This window comes from Struthio camelus, chromosome 16 (genome assembly GCF_040807025.1).
Source record: "Struthio camelus isolate bStrCam1 chromosome 16, bStrCam1.hap1, whole genome shotgun sequence".
NCBI classification, from domain to species: domain Eukaryota; kingdom Metazoa; phylum Chordata; class Aves; order Struthioniformes; family Struthionidae; genus Struthio; species Struthio camelus.
In genome coordinates, this window is record NC_090957.1 from 16,681,720 (window position 1) to 16,700,003 (window position 18,284).

Consider the following 18,284-nt stretch of genomic DNA (forward strand, 5'->3'; position numbering starts at 1 on the left):
TTGTTAGATGAGATGTATTTTTCTGCCTCACCTCAGCACTGAAGTAACATCTTTTCTTAAGTGCATTTTACATTAAGGCTTTAAAACCCACAGCTTTTAAAATTGCTTATGGTTAAATTTTCATTAAAATTAAATAAAATATAAATAGGCCTTCAGGATTCTTACTCTAATCGGAGCATCTGCGTTGGGATAAGCAAAGAACAGCTGTGCCCATCTCCTGCATAAAAATCTCAACTGCAGTAGTCTCTCTATAGGTTTTACTGAAAGAGCCCTCAACCTTTAGAAAGGAGTTAATTTCAGTTGATGAATCTGTCCTCAGTCTCAACCTGCTCTTCTCTCTTTTCTTCCCCTCTACAAAAGCTCCTCAAGAAAAAACTTTCATCTTGACTTTGTACCACTGTCACAACAAAACAACCTTTTTCTTCCAAGGCCCTGAGGTACCCCTACTATATCCAACCATAGCTATGAAAATTGCCTGTACAGTCTTGCCTCAAGCATTCTGATCGACTTTACCGATTTACATTTGGGTCACTGGAAGAAAGGAAAGAATATCAATACGGAGTCAGTCCCTCAGTGGTCATTTTCAAAAGGAAAAGTATTTGTATATTCGTCTACAGAACTCCTACTCCATAGACCATCTTTAAGAAAAAAAGCCTCTTATTTGAAAGTGGATAAGGGAAAAAAAAAAAAAAAGGTAATCGAGGTAATGTGGATTTTTAAGTATTAAAGAAAAAGTGTGCTCCTGAAAATTATACTTATCAATTATTAATATAAACACCAAAAGACTGAATAAAGGTCATCAGGTGGCTTTCATAACAGGAACAGTACTATCAAGGTCCTCTTCCAACCCCCAATCAAAAGTCACAAGTCACTGTTCATTAAAAATGCTCATTAATGCAGCTTTCCTTTGGCCAGGGGCTAGACTACTTGTGCATATACAGTATGGAGAGAAATGTACCAATTAATCTTACACACATCTGCAGTAGGGGTGGGCAAGGTCTGTATGAGCAGTTTCATTTCCCATATAAATCAGAACGAACTGCAACAGCTAAGCATTACCACCGCCAGCAAGGACCTGCCAGCTACTTTATATCCTAAATTCTTTTAAATTCAGCACCTTAAACTCTTCACTACACAAGATACAGCAATGCTTTCAGCATGGAAATGAGCAGTTCTGGGAAAGAGCATCAGGTACCATCAGGTTAAAAAACTGCCCAGGTATAGCACGTTACCTTGTAAGATGCATGACTAGCAAATACCTGAATTAGGCACCACTACCCTTGTACAAACCTAAAGGATTATATCAGTTTTCACTGTCAGAACTAAGCTTTCCAATCCACTGAAGAAAGTTTATGTAATGCCAGAACCTGAGCATGATCTCACAACAACAGCCTATCTTCTGCATATTTAAGCATGTTTTGGTCAACTCAAACTGGAAATGGAAAAGAGAAAGGGGGGAACGCCTGCCTTCATGCCATCTAATGAATTCCTTTTGTGAGCAAAGACTCTTTACAAATACCACAGTTGCCATTATAATTAGCAAGCCCGTGGAGTTGTCATAAATTCTGTTCAAGAACTGTGGGGGAGCACACGTTTGTACCTGAAGAACATCACTCACTTCTGGCAGGTCCAGAACTTTGAGAACGTTACCCTTAACTGCAATATTATCTCATCTATTTTCAGTAGTGTGACACAAATCCTAACATATTAACAATTTAGCTGTAATTGGAGTGTAAATTACTTGATTTCAAAGAGTACCAATGATTCTATCAACAAACTGAAGGTACAGAAATTTCCCAAATGCCCATTTCAAATGCAAGAGACAGGTTATAGCCCTAAGAACCAAGTATACAGATCTTATGCACAAACCTTGGTATCTCTGAAATTTCAGCTAAACAATCAGAGTGCAACTTCAGTGACAAAGGAACAAAGACAGAATAACATTAAAAAAAAAAACACGCTAGAAAATAGGCACGTGTTCCCAAGCACAAGTTCTTCTTAAAATACCAGTATAACCATCAAAAGAATTACTGAAGTTATCAGAAATAAATTATTACAGTACTCTGCAGACATTTTCAGACGCACCAAAAAGACAGCAGAAAGAAGACAGAAACTTTGAACATTAGTAACTTGGGCTAGATCACTAGTATTTGTAGTATATGCCCCAGCTAGGGAGAACAACAGAACTGACCTCAACAGATTTGCATTAGCCTGATCTAACTTTTATTGGTTTCCATTTCATGGAAATGGAAAAAGAGGCAGGAAAAAAGTTGTATTAAGAAGCAAGTCAACTGGCACACCTTTGGTACAAAATGTTCTTAGCGAAGAGGCAAGAATCTCACGGAAACCTTGCTTGCATTTTGTCTTGCTGTGGTTACAATTAACCTTTATAAAGCTTGGGGTGGGGGGAAAAGAACTTGCAGCACACCCTTGAACCTTCACAGCTATTTCTCATAGCTATCAGTGATGGATGCCTTGAAGGCGTAACAAAACAAAGACTCTTAACATTAAATAGTTTTTCTGCTGCATCCTAAATGTTTATTTCACAGCTGTACCAGTGCCAGATTTAACAGTTAACCACATCCTGCAGACAAAACGTCACTCACATTTCTGAAGTCCAGTGTTCATCTGCGTGTAAGAAAGAAGCTGAAAGGAGAGGTCACCTGGTCCTGGCAGACAGGCCAGCATGGCAGACAGGCACTAACACAACATGGGGCATTCACTCCTCTGCACACTGCAACAACAGAGAGACAATTCAAAGTTATAATACAAGGAGGAACACAGAAAAGAAAGAGGCAAAGAGCCATCTGGGTGTTAAGGCCTGACCAAGTGAAGATACAAATCACTGTTTGGGCCCCTTTACGTACTGTCCTTACTGAATCTCTTAACAACAATGGAAATACTTCAACAAGCGGGTCATCTATGTGATTAACACACTTAAAAACTAACATGTAACTAACACCTTTCTCACTCTTCTCTGCTGTTTGACACACAGAGGATAATCCACAACTATCCTCAAACTTCAAAGATGGTTATTATGAATGGTAAAGAAACCACCAAAATTCATTTGACTATATAGTGAAATGTACTAGCTACCTACCAGGTATAGCCAAAGCGGGTTCACTGGAAAAATCCTGTCGACTGCTCTTTTACATTTAATAAAAAGGCATAGCATGCATAAATTGAAAGCAAAGTATGCAGCACTCTGCCTTGTGGCAAGATTAAGCTGCATGCTACAGCTTGTAATTTCTGTGGTCCATTAGTGTGAAAGATGAATGGCCACAACTTCCTTTATTTTATACGAGTCGTCAATTATCTGTGCAGCCTCAGATAAACTGTAAGATATGGCTTCTACATAAAGAAATTTCAGAGGATCTACCATCCTGCATTCCAGAGTTTCAGAATTTATGAAATTAAACCTCAAAACGAATGCATGAAGCACTAAAGCATCTTTATACATAAACACTGCACAGCTACCCTCAAATCCCATCATCAGCTTATGAATACAAGGCGGGGGGGGGGGGGGGGGGGGGGGGAGAGCGTTCCAGCAACAAAAGCTACCTCTGGCTCAGAGTCTCCCAACATTACTGTGATTACAATCACAGAGAAATGTTATTTGGAACAAGACCTCTAGAGGTCATCTGGTCCAACCCCCTGCTCAAATCCCCCTTACCATAGCTCCTGGGACACACACAAGACACAGCCAGCCATTAGCCCTTTACAAAGCTCTGGAAAACAAGGTGGCTTAGCCAAGCTGGAGAAATCAGCAGACTTCCCCTCCTTGTCCAGATCTCCGCAAGCATCAATGCTGATTATACAAAGAGTGCTTTTGCCAAGATGCCTAAGGAACAACAAGAAACAGTTCAGGACTTTATACGGTCCCTGAAACTTAGAAAGGATTGAAGGCTTCAAAAATTACAGACTGGTTTAAATTTAGTCCTTGCTTCACAAACCCTAATTAAAACAACTGGAGAGGCTTTCAAAGATCATAACAGGTGAAGCAGAAAGCTTGAGACTGACACAAAAAGCCGGAGTCGAAGAAACCCTGCAGAGGCAACTTTCAAAAGAATCATACTGGTTAGCATTGCACAAAATGATGTGAAGCCTTTCACATTTAAGAGCCAATTACACCCAGGCTAGGAAAGTTAAGACTCTGTTCTGGAAAGCACAACTGCCATCACATTTCTGCAGCAAATTCCAGAACACTCCAAAAGCTGATTTCTCTGCAGAGAAGTTTTAAAGACTTTAACTTGAAGCCTAACCTCAGATCACTGTCACAAGTCAGAACGTTCAAGGAATACGTGCACCAAATACAGCAAATAGCATGGACTTAAAGCTTACCCCTACTGCAGCAATTATTCATCACACATAATTCATTAACTTCCATGTTCACGTGTGCATCTCCTCAGGTCAATACACAAAGGCTGATCAAAACCAACTACCAAAAAAACTTGTGCAAATATTCATTTATGAAAATGCCTGCATCCTCACAGAATAAATGCTCTCAAAAGTTGACCAAGCACTGCTGGCCAAGCAAGTTGGGTGCCAGTGCGACTAGCAATGAAAAATAATTTTGGATACTGAAAGCTAGCTTGATAACTCTCTGTTATTGTTCCTTATGGAAGCCCAGCCTCACTCACACTATCTGTTGCTAATAACAGCTCAGAGAGTTTGGCAAGAATCAAACAGGCTGAACTCACCAGGCAGCGCAGAATTCGGACAAAGCACACCAACAACAGAATTACTTTACATCCATTCTTCACTTAATCACTAAGAGATATTAACCACTTGCATTGCCAGAAGCAATATCTCTAAATCTAAACCTGGGTTTTCTTTTCACAGTCTGTAAGAGGTGGAGTTCTCAAAGTCTCTTAAGAGATGTTCAGAAATAAACACTGATGTCCTGACACATTCACAATTTAAAGGATTTGCTTTAGGAACAGGAAAGTTGCTTACCCTTTATAGTTGAGATTTATTCATGACTATATGGGTAGAGTAGTCAGTGAAAACTTTGCAAATACCCTGTCAGCAGCAGTTTCTTACCCCAAATTATACTCAGCAAGACCCAAAAGACAAAACAAGAATCCAACCCCTTTTCATCAGGAGAAGATAAAAAACACTAAGTTGGCAGAGCTTGACCCAAGTAAGCAACAGAAACACCCAGAGTCAGCAGGAAAAAAAAAAAAAGTATTTTCCTTTTTTCCCCCTCATTTCATCAACTTCAGAAGACCGGCAAAACCAAGACCTACTTCTCAGTGAAAAGCAGACAAACAAAATTAAGAGCCTTCACCGTAGTCACAAAATCATCAGATCACATTATTATCATATTCACCTGAGCATCCATCTTTACTCTACTGATGCCTGATGCCAATCCAGGATTGCTTTACGTTACTGCACGGCCAAAAAGAGCTGTGTGTTTCTAAAACATTATTTAACTGATGACTATTTTGTGTACAGCCCTAAAAGAGAGAAAAGCAACTCTGCAGTACAGCCCACCAATAAAAGCACTCTTGGACTGAACAAGTAGCATTTCCTACAGTAAGCTATGCAGAGGGTTTTGCTCACCTGCTCGGTCATTAGCATTCATTATACTCTGAACATTGCGACTCTTATGAGTAAGCCTCTTGCTGAAGTGCCACAGAGACTCAGTGCCACACACATAGCAATAAACAGGATAATGGCACATTAAGAGAGAGAACAAGTGATTAAGAGTGGTCAAAGCATTCAACTCAGAATAGCCAGGCTTCTGTGATAAGATAGCAGTATTTCCTTGAAGGTCAAAACATATATATACAGAAGTCAGAATTCTGCTTTATCTCCAATATGGAGGTAATATTTTAGAGGGAGCCATAAAGGTGAGTTGTTCCCGCAGGCGGATAATCATTTTAGGCAATGCCAAAGGTTCATAAAAGATTGCGGTGACAGTAATAATTTTAAAGGAAGTATGTGACTTACAAAAATCATTTTAAGTGGAAGCATAAAATCATTCTCTTAACCTGATTTGCAATAATCAAACTGATGTCATCTAGGTCACTGCTGAGCATTAAAAAAAGAAATTCGGACTTATACAGAAATGCTGACCACAATGCTATCATTGAATTCCTTATTGTAATTAAAATCCTGTTCCAGTTTTTGTTCTCTATGAAATTAGTATACCTTTTCCAAACCTACATCTCAGTCTTTGAAAATAAATGCATTTTAAATATCTTTACAAGCAAGTCGGTTAGTTTTAGCTCAAAATTAATTAACAATGATTCCCTTTAAGATACTCAGCAGCTGATTTCTTCTTTTGTCTGTCCTGAATGATCTTCAGCATGAGCTAGTGCAGCCAATTCAGACAAACCATACAGTTAAAATGAACTAAAATCCTCTGCATAAACCGTATTTGGGATTAAGGTAAGCATTAATGGCTGTCTCAGATTGTTGCTGTATACACTGTCTCAGGTCAACAGCTCAGGGTCCTGGCACAAAGGCAGTTCGGCCCATCATCCTTGCTTGGGCTCAGTTTTATTGCTCCTAATTAGTCCAGAGCAGGAGATAAACTGAACACGGCATGTCAAGAATTCTCACTGACAGACTTGGCTCCACGGCTGCAACTTGTGTGGGCACCAGCACCTGCAAAGCTCCCCGCAGGGCTGCCGCCCCAGCTCCTCTGGCTATGGAAAGCGTTACTGGGGGAACTGGAACTGGCATAGTTAGTTAAGAACTGAGTTCTTCTGGCCTTCTGTCAGACTCACTAACGCTGTCGTTAGTGTTGGCTGCCCAAGCCTACTGGTCAACTTAGTCTCCAGTTTGCAGCTAGCGATGGAGGGCAGCTGTAAAACCTTGGTTAACTTGCTGTTCTACTAGACTGGCAAATTAAAAATTTACTGTTTTTTGAAATGATCCCGTATACCACCAAACGCAGTGTAATGAGTTCTGTCTGGCGTATAAGTAGTTTGAAAATATATATAAAAAAGTACATTTCCAGAGAAAAGCAGTCATTTGAAATAAATAAATAATTAAATAAGTGCCCCTCTCTGAAGCAATTTTAATTTTATCTGGCTGTAGGATAGAATCTAATAGCACAGGTACTGCAGGACACACTACACAACAGTCAGTTTGTTTAGGCACAGAAATAGATTTTTTTTCTTCTAAGATTTATTAATATTAAATCAAAACATATTAAATATAACATGGATGTACAGTGCTTGGTTTTGGGATAATTACAACATCCCTGCAACATTTGTTACTTTCTCCCTTACCTTCATCTCCATGTATTTTTTGGTCCTGGTAGCACTGTGCATCCTGCACTGATTTTCAGAAGGAGTTCTCTCACTACCAAAGCTACCAGGTCAAGGGGGAAGACTGAAAAACTCACCTTTACCCTCCATACACAGCTGAGAATCAGTTTCAGCAAAAGTGATCGTGATGCTGTCTGTCTGAATTGAATAAATTTATATTTAAAAAATATAATTGAATAAATTGAATTGAATAAATTTATATTTAAAAAAAACAACAAACGTATAGTATTTTCTGGCTGATATTCAAGATTTAATATTGTCTCTGCTAGACCAAACGCTCCCCAGACCAGGGGAGACTTCTGCAACCCAGAGTAAATCCTAGATGTAAAGCAACTCAATACAGCTAGGAAACTTTTAATACTCTAACACAAGTTTTATCACTGTATAAACAGACCACATATTCAGAGTTATTGCCAAGTTTTTAAATACAGCAGTGTCTCAAACTCTCAGGAGGCCTTACGGGGTAAGCACACAAAGGAAACACTCCCCACAAACCATCCCTGGCAAATGAAACATGGGAAACTGAGCTGGTTTAGACGAAAGCAAGCTGGTGAAGTCTAAAGTTAGATTCATGAAAGTAAACATGCATGTTTGAAATTCCAAGATTAACTGCAGACTTGTTCACAAAGCTTGGGGACCAGAGGAAGCAGGAGCATCTACCCACACAAAAGAAAAGCTCCAAACTATTCCAAGTTTCCAGCACCCTGGGGTCCCGTAAGCCGTGCGAGGGTTGTTAAGTACTTATGGCTGACTGATATGCTTCACTTCTCCTTATTATTCACAAGGTAGCCACGTGAAATTCCATAATCATTGACAGTATTTATAGCAAACCCCAAACACACACGGCACATTCCAAGTTCAGCATATATAAATGCTCCAAACAAAAACAAAAACTAACTAGGGTTGTAAAGTTTCTTTGGTACAAATGTTTATAGGAGCTTGCCAGGAAACATAATTGAATCCGGGCCAATTTTCATGCTCCAAGGGAAACTCTGCGTCTCATTTACCCCCTGGCAGGCTGCTCCAGACCAAGTGAGACTCATTCCTTTTCCCTGTCCCAAAGTAACCTAAAATCTAGGGTTTTTTTAAATTTGTCCATGTCAATTGCACATGCTGAACCCCCTGCCAACCTTAGCGTTCAATATAATTTCTTCAGTCAGCCATGCCTCCCTCGATAGCGTCTAGACTGACAGCACTGACTGATCTTGCAGGCTTCCTGCCTTCCTCTAGCCTTTTAACATCCTCTGTTCTTGGGCATTTACCAGAACGTCCACTCGCGCAGGACTGCTGAAGAGCTAGAGAGAAATCTTACTGTTTCCTGCAACAAAATTACCAAACCAGCACTGTGTTCATCACCAGCTGGTATCATATCTTTGTAATGCTTTACAAATGGAAAACTGCAGAACAATGTGCAGAGAGGTAGTCTTCTGAAATGGCAATAAATCACAATTGCATCAAGCGTATTTGGGGATAAATAAATAGGAGTGCTGAACGAGAAAGTCGCCTTTTGTATCACGTCAAGTGCATTGTCAGCATCTACCAATATAGAACCTTTTGGCTTTGTGAATTCAGATGGACCGTTTGTAGATCCCTGCAACAGTTTCAATCAAAATCAATTTTTGTTTCTTGCAGTTTAATTAACTATGATTTTGCTTGTAAACCATTTCACCTTTTAGTCTGACCTCCCTTTATAATGTTACTCAGGCAACAAAATTAAACTGTTTGGACTAGAAGGCAAAGAGAATTTAAATTTCTGAGGTCTGCTTTCAGAGAGGGAAGGCACCTGCTGAAGTATAGCTCTGTTCTTTTCCCCAAGCCAGGACGGCAATGCTCAACAAGGAAGAACATTAAGAAGCTTTAGGGTAACAGTACTTAAACAGAATATTGTTCATATCACACTCCTCATGCCCAAAGGCTACCACTAAAGGCCCTCGGTTAGCAATTTTGAACAGAATGTATTGCAGTTAAAAAAAAAAAAAAAAGAAAGAAGAAGAAGAAGAAGAAGAAAAAAAAAGCAGTGCTGCAGCTCTCAGCTCAAAGCAGGCAGGTATTGCCCCAAACGACTTCAGGCCCATCAAACCCACTCTGTGGATAAAGCAACAGCAAGCTCAAGGTTACGACCTTAGAGTTTAAAAAGTCTTTTTTAGGTTGGTCCCAACAGATTCTTTTAAAACATAATACTACACATCTGCTGAACAGTAGAACAGTTGGCTTTAATTGTAAGATGGATTTTTACATAGCTTCTGACCTTTCATCTAATTGAGGCCTAAAGAAGGAAAAAAAAAAAAAAGGAGGAAAAGCTATACGTCACTTCAGTTATTAAAATCCATCAAGCGCAGCCTTTAGCCTTGGGATAACCACAGCCAAAAAATTGACTTGCAAGTAATTATCACTGCTATCTGCAATAAAAGTTAATTGGACATAATTGAACTAAAGCCCTAATCTGAATGAAGCTGTTGCTGGCAAGAAGCCTGCTCCTGCTTGCACTTTGCAAATGAAACTGCTAGCAGTAAAATGGACAAACATGAAGCTGCTCTTACAGTCTGCCCACTGCAAATCACTGTGCAATTCAGCAAACAGCTAGTTAGCTGGGTCAAGATAAAGCCATTAACAGTGCCTGTCCTCACTAACTATACCTTTTAACAATAACCAGACACGATGAAGGTGTAGAGTTTCAAAAACAAGTTTCAGTTTTACTGACCTCATAATTACATAGACGGAAACATAATATTCATGTCATGAAATGCTATTTCATGAACCCCCAAACGCTGTGAACATCAGTACAAATAATGTACTTTTTGAGTATGCAAAGATACTAATTCAAAAGGTTTTCAGTGTTGATAATTTACCACCTTCATAAAGTTCAATAGCCTTTCCTGTTCTAGGACTAGCTTCTTTCATCTCTACTGCAAAGCAGACAATTAGCTGCTTTTTGTACTCAGCCCATGCAGGTGGTTGGGGGAAGGGAGCGCTAAACTAAATTCCTGCTGATTCGTCCATTTATATTTTGCATTTTTGTTAACTAACAGACCAGAAAATGGTCATCATCCCCCATACTACTTTAGAGCTTCCTTCCAATTTTAATTATTAACACTTTGCCCTTCACCAAAGCATATCAAAGCACTTTACAAACATTATTGCAGCCACATAACCACTCTGAAACAGACAAAAATTGCACACCACTCATTTTACAGAGGCTTAGTTTTTCTGACCAAATTTATAACAGAAGATTGGTCTCTTGATTAAGGAGCTAGCCTATAACAGAGGAGATTCGAGTGAAATATCTAGCTCACCACCGATTCCTGACGTAATCTTGGGTAAAACACTTGAGGCCACAGTTGCTCCTTTTTAAAAGGATAGTACTGGGTGACAGTTTTCTACTGTTGAAGAATACTGTGAAGATAAATTATAAACTGCAGAGCACTCAATACCACCTTGACTGATCGGATAACACTTACAAGGTCAAAATCCTGGAAGTAACTAAGCGGAGCACTGGAAACAAGCCTCAATTTGTATTAAATAAATTTCATTTATTTATCACTGTTTCTTTTAATTTTCTTTCTTTCTTTCTTTCTTTTTAATAACAGAGCAGAATTCCTTAGCTCAAGTAAGCTGGAAGAGAGAACTAGTGATATAAATTCCATGTCATGACCCACATCAGTGGCTTATTTTACTGTATTCAAAGCCATCGCCTCTTATTAAGCCTATTTTTAGATTTAACTCCATATTTTGAAATGTGGCAGGAGCTGATAGACAACACGGACATAAGTAGGTCTTGCCAGGTGTTCCAGACCTCTTCTAAGGCTAAGGAAAGATGTAGAAAAGACAAATCTAAATGACTGGCAGGCCTGGCCAAAGCTTCAAAGGAGTATTTCTGGCTGTGCTTGAGACACATATACTAGTGGTCAGTTATGAGAGATGAGATACTACTTTCACCATGGGCACTTCAGAAAGAAGTAGGAAAATCAGCCTGCTTGTATTCAAAAGTGACCTGAGTAACTTTTTATCTGCCTCCTCTGAATTTTCACTATACTAAAGCACTCTGACCTTTAATTAGTTTTCTTTCTCCTTTTATCTAGTAACTTCTAACTCCAAGGTTTTTAATGCTATATTGATGATGGGTAATGGAGATGAAGAGACAGTCTGGGATAGTATCTTAGTTATGTTTCACAGCGCATAAATCTGCACAGTCATTTAGGAGAGGAAGCAAAGGACGCCATAGTTAACAACCTGCAGCAGTCAAGATCACAGGATAGGTAAATATAGCATAGTCAAAGTCATATCTGGTCCAGGATATTCAGATTCTCAAAATGCAACACAGACTAATAGTTACTGTAATTATTCACAAAGATAACACTTTCTTCAACAGGATATTGAAAAGAGCAAACAAGCATTCCTTCCTCAAAAACATCCTTTATTTTCAGCATAAACTAAAACCACTTTCTTCCTACATACTTGAGCAGCATCTATAATGTCACAGCAGCTATGATAAAATAAGAAATGGTTACTTACAAACAAGAGCGTGTGTGTTTTTATGCGAACATTTTAAGCTGGCAAAGATAACTTCCATCCAAAGCAAACCCGAAACAGCCAAGTGATTATCAAATTACAGGATGCTGCTAACACATACCATAATGGAGGAACCACACATTTCCACCAACAAAGACATTCTCCATCCTCACACAGAACTTCCTTCTGCCTTTAAGCGATAAGAAAACAAAATACACATTGACCCTCTCCTCATAGCAGAGAGAGCTCAAATTATAACCACAAGAACATTAGGAAGCATGTGCACTATATCAGCGTTACATGCACTTCTCCTACACGTTAGCTATATGGGAAAAGCACAAGGTTGTAATTCAGGACTTTATATTACTGCCAAGGACATGCATGAGCTGTGTGCTTTCTTACTTCACTCTCAGCCAGAATCCAGGATTCCTCTCTCAATTTCTCCTGCACCAGCACTGGACCACATGCCTTCCCAGATCTGAAAATGAAGCTTTTCATACAGTATAGCAAACAGGTGACTACACGATTGGCAAAGGAAACACAGAATACTTCCCTTTCTAGTGGCTGCTTTACGCAGATCACCATCACCATCATCTTCTCTCATTCCACACTTATTCTATAAAAGCCCAGACCTAAAGTTTAGATCATGACTTACAGAAATCCTTGTGGCTGAACCTGACAGAAGAATGACAGGTTTTCCTTTTAAAATCTCATTAGAAGTTATAGAACATGATAGTTCCCCAAGGAGGAAAGAAGCTATCTTCCTGTTTCTCGCAAGCTGATTTTTTCAAAAACAGTACTTTTTCAGAGCTAACCTGGAACAAATTTTATCTATATGCGAGACACAAACAACAAACCAGACATTTGTTAGATATCGAAAAATATGCTTCAAGTCCTGTTTTAAAAACAGATTCAACTGAAAATGAGAAATATTTGCAAATTAAGATTAGGCAGAATACATTATACTTCATACAAAACAAAACACTGAATTCACATATTAAGAGAAGTGACTCAGTCTTATCAGAACAGGTGTTACTGTGCTTTTTGAATACAGAAAGCCAACTGTACTTGAGGTTTGGATTTCAGGTTTTATTGGTTATGTATGTGTACCATTCTGACCTGTATAATTACACTGGTAGTTGACTGTTTTACTATTTAGCTATTTCGGTACTGAATATAAGGTCCCACCTATGGTGAAACCGTAACAACCTATTTACAAAGCAGTTTTTTATTTAAGATATGAAATTGGAGATCTATGTCCAGTTCCTCGCAGTGCCACAGCTTCCTGCCAGACCCTGAACACATCAACGCTTGGATACATATACCATCACTTAAAAGCTCCAGATAAGACCTTCTTTAGTTGGAGAAACTGTGAGGCCTGCTGCAAAGACGAAAAGCATTCCAAGAAACTCAAATAGGAGCTGCGACACAAGTACAAAACACTCACCAGCAAAAAATACAAAACATCAGACGTATATAAAAGAGACGGACCAAAACTTGCTATGCTCGGGACAGCATCTTCCCATCAACCTTTAGAATGAGGGGCTGGTGTCCTGTTGGCTGGTACTGACACAAATCTGCTTTCCATATCAATCTTCCAAGAAACTCAAAGGCCATTTCATAACCTCTCAATAGAAAAAAAGGACAAGAAATACATTATTTGTGATCTACTGTATTTTCTGCTGGTCTCAGTGCTTTTCCAAGAAGCCTTAAAAAAAGTCAGTTTCACTGCTGACAGTTCAATATAGCCACAGGGAAACCAACATGAGCATGTAAGACATTTTCAAAAGCTCTGCACACCACAAGAACCAGAGATTTCTGTCTGCAGGCCTAGAAAAACAGATTTCTGAGCAATCTCATCTAACTCTTAGCAGCCATAAAACATGCTGGCAAAAGTTTACATGCACAAAAGATTTCCTATTCCACTACAAAATTTATTGACTGGAGGTGAGCAGGAGTTTGCTGTTTGCTTTTGTGCGTCCTTCCTCCTCCCTCCCTGCCTTCTTTTTCTTTTTCTTTTTTTTTTTTTTTTAAAGTATAGCAATACATCAATTGTATGGACAGAACACAGATGCAGTTGTAACCGTACTACAGTCAATGAGACATCCCTTTGTATGGTAAACACAACCTGGCTGTGCGGGCGAAAAAAAAAAGAACAAATATTGCTACCACAGCATATACAACGGTACCTCAACTGCAAGTACAGCACAAACAAACTTGTACTAATCCTGAGCTCCCAATAACCTGGACTGCAACAGCCACGAGCAGTTTTGACATCCATTATACATTTCACAGTAAAAGGCAGCACAAACCTTTAAAAACTATGCAAGTCTCTGTCTGGTCAAGCGTACACTTAAAAAGAGTACACTTAAAAAGAATAAAGTCACTTTGGCAATCCCCAAACTATTGCTTGATTTTAATTCCAGACAATTCATCTTTCCAACCATGAAGTAACCAAGCTAGCAGCTAAAGTCAATATATTAAAAAAGTACATTTTTCTACCTGCTATTAACTGCATTAGTACTGTTTTTAACTATTTGATTGATAAATGCTCCACAGAAGCTCTAATTAATGTGTTTTTTCTTGGAACACATACTGAACCTCTTGGCACTCAGCCATCTAATGAAAAGCAATTTATCAACTTGCTCTGAATAGCTGAATCCAACTTCTTAATGCAGAGCGAAACACACTTTGCTTAAAGCACTACTCTGAAAACGTAATGCATACCACAAAATCAAAAATGCCAGCAGACATGATTCTGATGCAGATAACATGAACCATAACTCTCATCTAGCTGAGAAATAGCTTAGTTGGGGTTCTCGACCCTGTGATGCAGCCCAGCAGATTTGCAGGTGTGCTTTTACGGAACTGAAGTTAAGACTGCATTTTTAGGACCCTGGACAAAATTCTAAATGCTACAAAGCCCGCACGGCTGTGAGCCTTCGCACCTCTGCTTGCCACCAAGCAGCACTGACATGCACACTGGGAAGCAGCATCTCAGTGTATTTCAGTCTGGACGTGTGTTCAGCTGCTCACAAAGCAGACAAAAATAAAGTGCTTACGGAGTATTTGAATGCTAATTTCTCAAACTGAGTGTTGCTTTGGTAGTTGACATATGCAAAAAAATAGTATTTAGGAGGAAAGGCCCGACAACAGAGAAAATTTTATGTTGGTATTAACGGCTGAGGGATTAGCCAACCTTTAGTGGATAATTCAAAGCCTAAAATCTAATGTCACATTCCTGGAATTATGGGCTACAAATATCCAATACAGTAATTGTTCTGTATTCCACGTGTTAGCTTGAACTTAAGGATTACATATTTCCATTGCACATGTAAGTCTGTTTCCCATTTCTGCAGTGTCTCGCTCTCTTCCATTTGTCTTTTGATGTAGATAAAAGCCAACGCAGATTGCAACTGCTGATACAGAGAAAGGCGCAAAACACGTTGCTTCTTTGGACTAAGAAAGAAGGTACTCAGGTCCAGACTGCTAGAGCATGTCAAGAGATTGTCTTTGAAATTACAAAACTAGAAATTGAAAGCCATGCTTTTTTATTTGATTTGATCAAAGCAATTGGGGGGGGGGGGGGGGAAGAAATCGCATCCTACAGTTGCGGTCTAAAATCTAACTACTTCACATATAATGCGGGACCAGCTAATCCCATAGAAACATAAATAAGGAGAGAAAACAAAGAGGTAAAGTCACTTTAGCTCTGCATACACTGTCTCCACAGATCACTGCTTCAGGGTCTGCCAAAGAGCAACAGGAACCCATTTCAAAGGAAGAAAGACACAGGAAGCACGTACCCAGTATTCTAGCCAAGGGCACATATTTTAAGTCTCCAGTGAAGAGTAGAGGAGTAAGCTCCTGCCAAATGAGAGAAAACATATTCAAAATGTAATGGCTATTTGAATAAATAACCCATTACTCCCCCTGTGATAGTGCTCCACAGATCCGACTGTGAGATCCCAGCAAACTGACAGTCTTCTGGAGAAGGGCTTTGTACTGTTAGTTGAAAAGCGACAAGAACGTAATTCCCCTAGAACGGAGCATCCACTCTGATACGTGCTCTGTGCCGGAAGAACGAGCCTTTGCAAAAGTACAAATCCAACTACAGGTAGCAGTCTTGTAGATCTCAAATAGCAGCACAGAAGAAATAGATACCCATAGTCACCATGACCCCTAGTATAAAGAATTTTAAATATCTGCCAGGCTGTATGCTTGTGGAAATTTCTAATTAGAGAGCGTGAACCATTTAGCTCACCTCTGGGCTAAAATGATCTAGCTCTTTGCCTTTCACTAATAGATCACACAGCATCCCAAAGATTTTAAAAGTGTTTTCTTATGAAAAAAAATTAAGCAGCAGTCATTTTAACAAGGAAGGCTGACAACAGTCTTCCACAGGAGATCAAAAAGCTCTCCAGATGTTTATTTTAAATGAAATTCAGAAGCCAGTATAAACCAGATTTTAACACTGAATAATCCTCATGATAGCTTTCATGAGAAAAACAGTAAAAAGGACCCATCCTACCACTCTGAAATTCTCCAGGAATGCCTATGATTAAAAAAGATATCCTGATGAGAGGAGCAAGGATGAGAATCTACGACCATAAAGCTGAGAGCCAGCTTTTGCATCTATAATCTTCAGATCACAAATCTAAATCTAAACAGCCCCGCTATGAAACTTGATGTCTGCTAAGTATACTTCTTGCTCCTGGCCTATCCACTTTGATGGATGCCCAACACACATGTATCGGGTCATCACATATGAAGGAAGTCTTTGACCTTCCTCACTAAGATTATGCAAAATCATGCACTGAAAACTGTCTAAAAATCTCAGTCCTAAATTTTAAACTTCTTTTCATCTTGCTTTTTTATTGAATGCCTCTTGACTGGGCAAAAGCAGAATATTCAGACCTCAATCTAATCTCGGGTCTTATACTGACAATGCCTCTGGAAAGAGAAAGAGAAGAGAGGACAGATTTCCAATAGCTAAGATGCTTCTCTGTTAGGAAAGCTGCTATACTGCAAGCGAGATAAGTAACGAGGGAAAGTAACATAACGGAGAACTTTCACCAAGGTCACATCAGGATGCTGAATACTACCCATCTGTAGGGAAAGATTTAGATACCTATATAACTATATGCGAGCATTCACTTGCTAGCAACAACAGTCCTCATTAAACCAAACTGCTTCTCAGCCTGAAAGAAGGAAATAGCAAAGACAGTATTAACTAATAGAGACAAAAAGAAAACTGATGGAGTCAACCCTGGATGGGTTCTCTTTGCAGGAAAACACGCCACATGACAGGAAGAGAGTGTACAGAGTTCCTGGATGACTCAGTAACAGGCCACACAGACTATCCCAGCTGAAAGGACAGACAACCAACGCTAATGGCTCCCAGCTGGCAAGGAAGATGAGAGTCTGTATCCATTCAGGCAAGAGCAGAACCAGGATCCCATCAGGAACAGGGGCTTTTAGGACTTTGCTGCCACACAGGGTCACTTACACATTCCAGTTCCTCATTGCTTTGAAATAAAGGCTGTTGACATGTGACAGATCCTGCAGACAGATAGTATCACAAAGAAAAAAAACCCTGCCCCCACAATATTATATTAGTTACTGCAGTGCCCTTAACAAAAATGTTTCTCGCCTGTTTCAGTGATCTGAAAGACACTGTGGGCAAAATTTCAAGCTATGACAAAGTGATCGTATCACTTCTGTGCTGCACTCTCTACACAAGCCCCTGATTCAGCAGCATGTAATAAAATCTTCATTTGCATGAAAAGCACTCTCTGATCACAAAGTCTTCTGTTCAACAGTCCTCTTCCTATCTGCAGTGCAAAGATGTAAGCACCACTGTCATTTTGCTGGTGACTAAGGTGGAGCATTCTGCATATGCTTTATCAAAAGAGGTCACATTTTAATACAATCTTTTACTAAAATTGCAATAGTATTTATGAATAACACAAAAGCAGTGTACATCCAAACTATGCAAGCTCTGAAAAGTTCACATACTACACTTTCATACGCACTGTTAAGAACTGTGCCACATAAATCACATTTCATATCAATACACAGTAACCATAAACAGCTCTAAAGCGACTTTAGCGTTCAACAAGTCCAGCCTTTTCCAGTTTGCATTTACAGTGTTTAGTGTCAAGCTACAGATAGCTTAAAGAGGGCATATTTCAAACTAAAGGAAGGTGTAGTCATGCAAAGAACAATGTTCTTTTTGCAGTAAGATTAATCCTTGTCACGAGAAACCAATAAAAACAAGTATGTTGTTATCGTTCTTTACAAAGGCCATTAAAGCTTAACTATGTTAGGAAACTTCTTCCTTTGGACTAATTCATGAGCCCAATATATTTACAAACCAGCATGTACAATTAATTGGTTCTCTCTTGATTCTGAAGGAGAAAGTCCACTACTTTAGAGCCAGACTGAAGACTTTACATAACAATCCTATGCTCTCTCCCAACCATTTGGTTT

The 18,284-nt window shown here is 39.3% G+C and overlaps 1 protein-coding gene across 3 annotated transcripts in view; it reads right to left on the reverse strand.

Annotated features, from left to right (window-relative positions):
- FAM222B (family with sequence similarity 222 member B) overlaps window positions 1-18,284 on the reverse strand; it is a 38,522-nt gene that overhangs the window by 5,150 nt on the left and 15,088 nt on the right. Inside the window, exon 2 of one of the 3 annotated variants that reach the window (XM_068909402.1) lies at window positions 2,607-2,734. The exons of 1 other annotated variant lie outside the window; for it this stretch is intronic. In XM_068909402.1, the coding sequence (XP_068765503.1) occupies window positions 2,607-2,688 (82 nt within the window). In that variant the 5' untranslated portion in view covers window positions 2,689-2,734. Of the gene's footprint in view, window positions 1-2,606; window positions 2,735-11,795; window positions 11,869-18,284 lie in introns of those variants that run through there. One more of the 3 variants, XM_068909403.1, reaches the window with a different exon arrangement.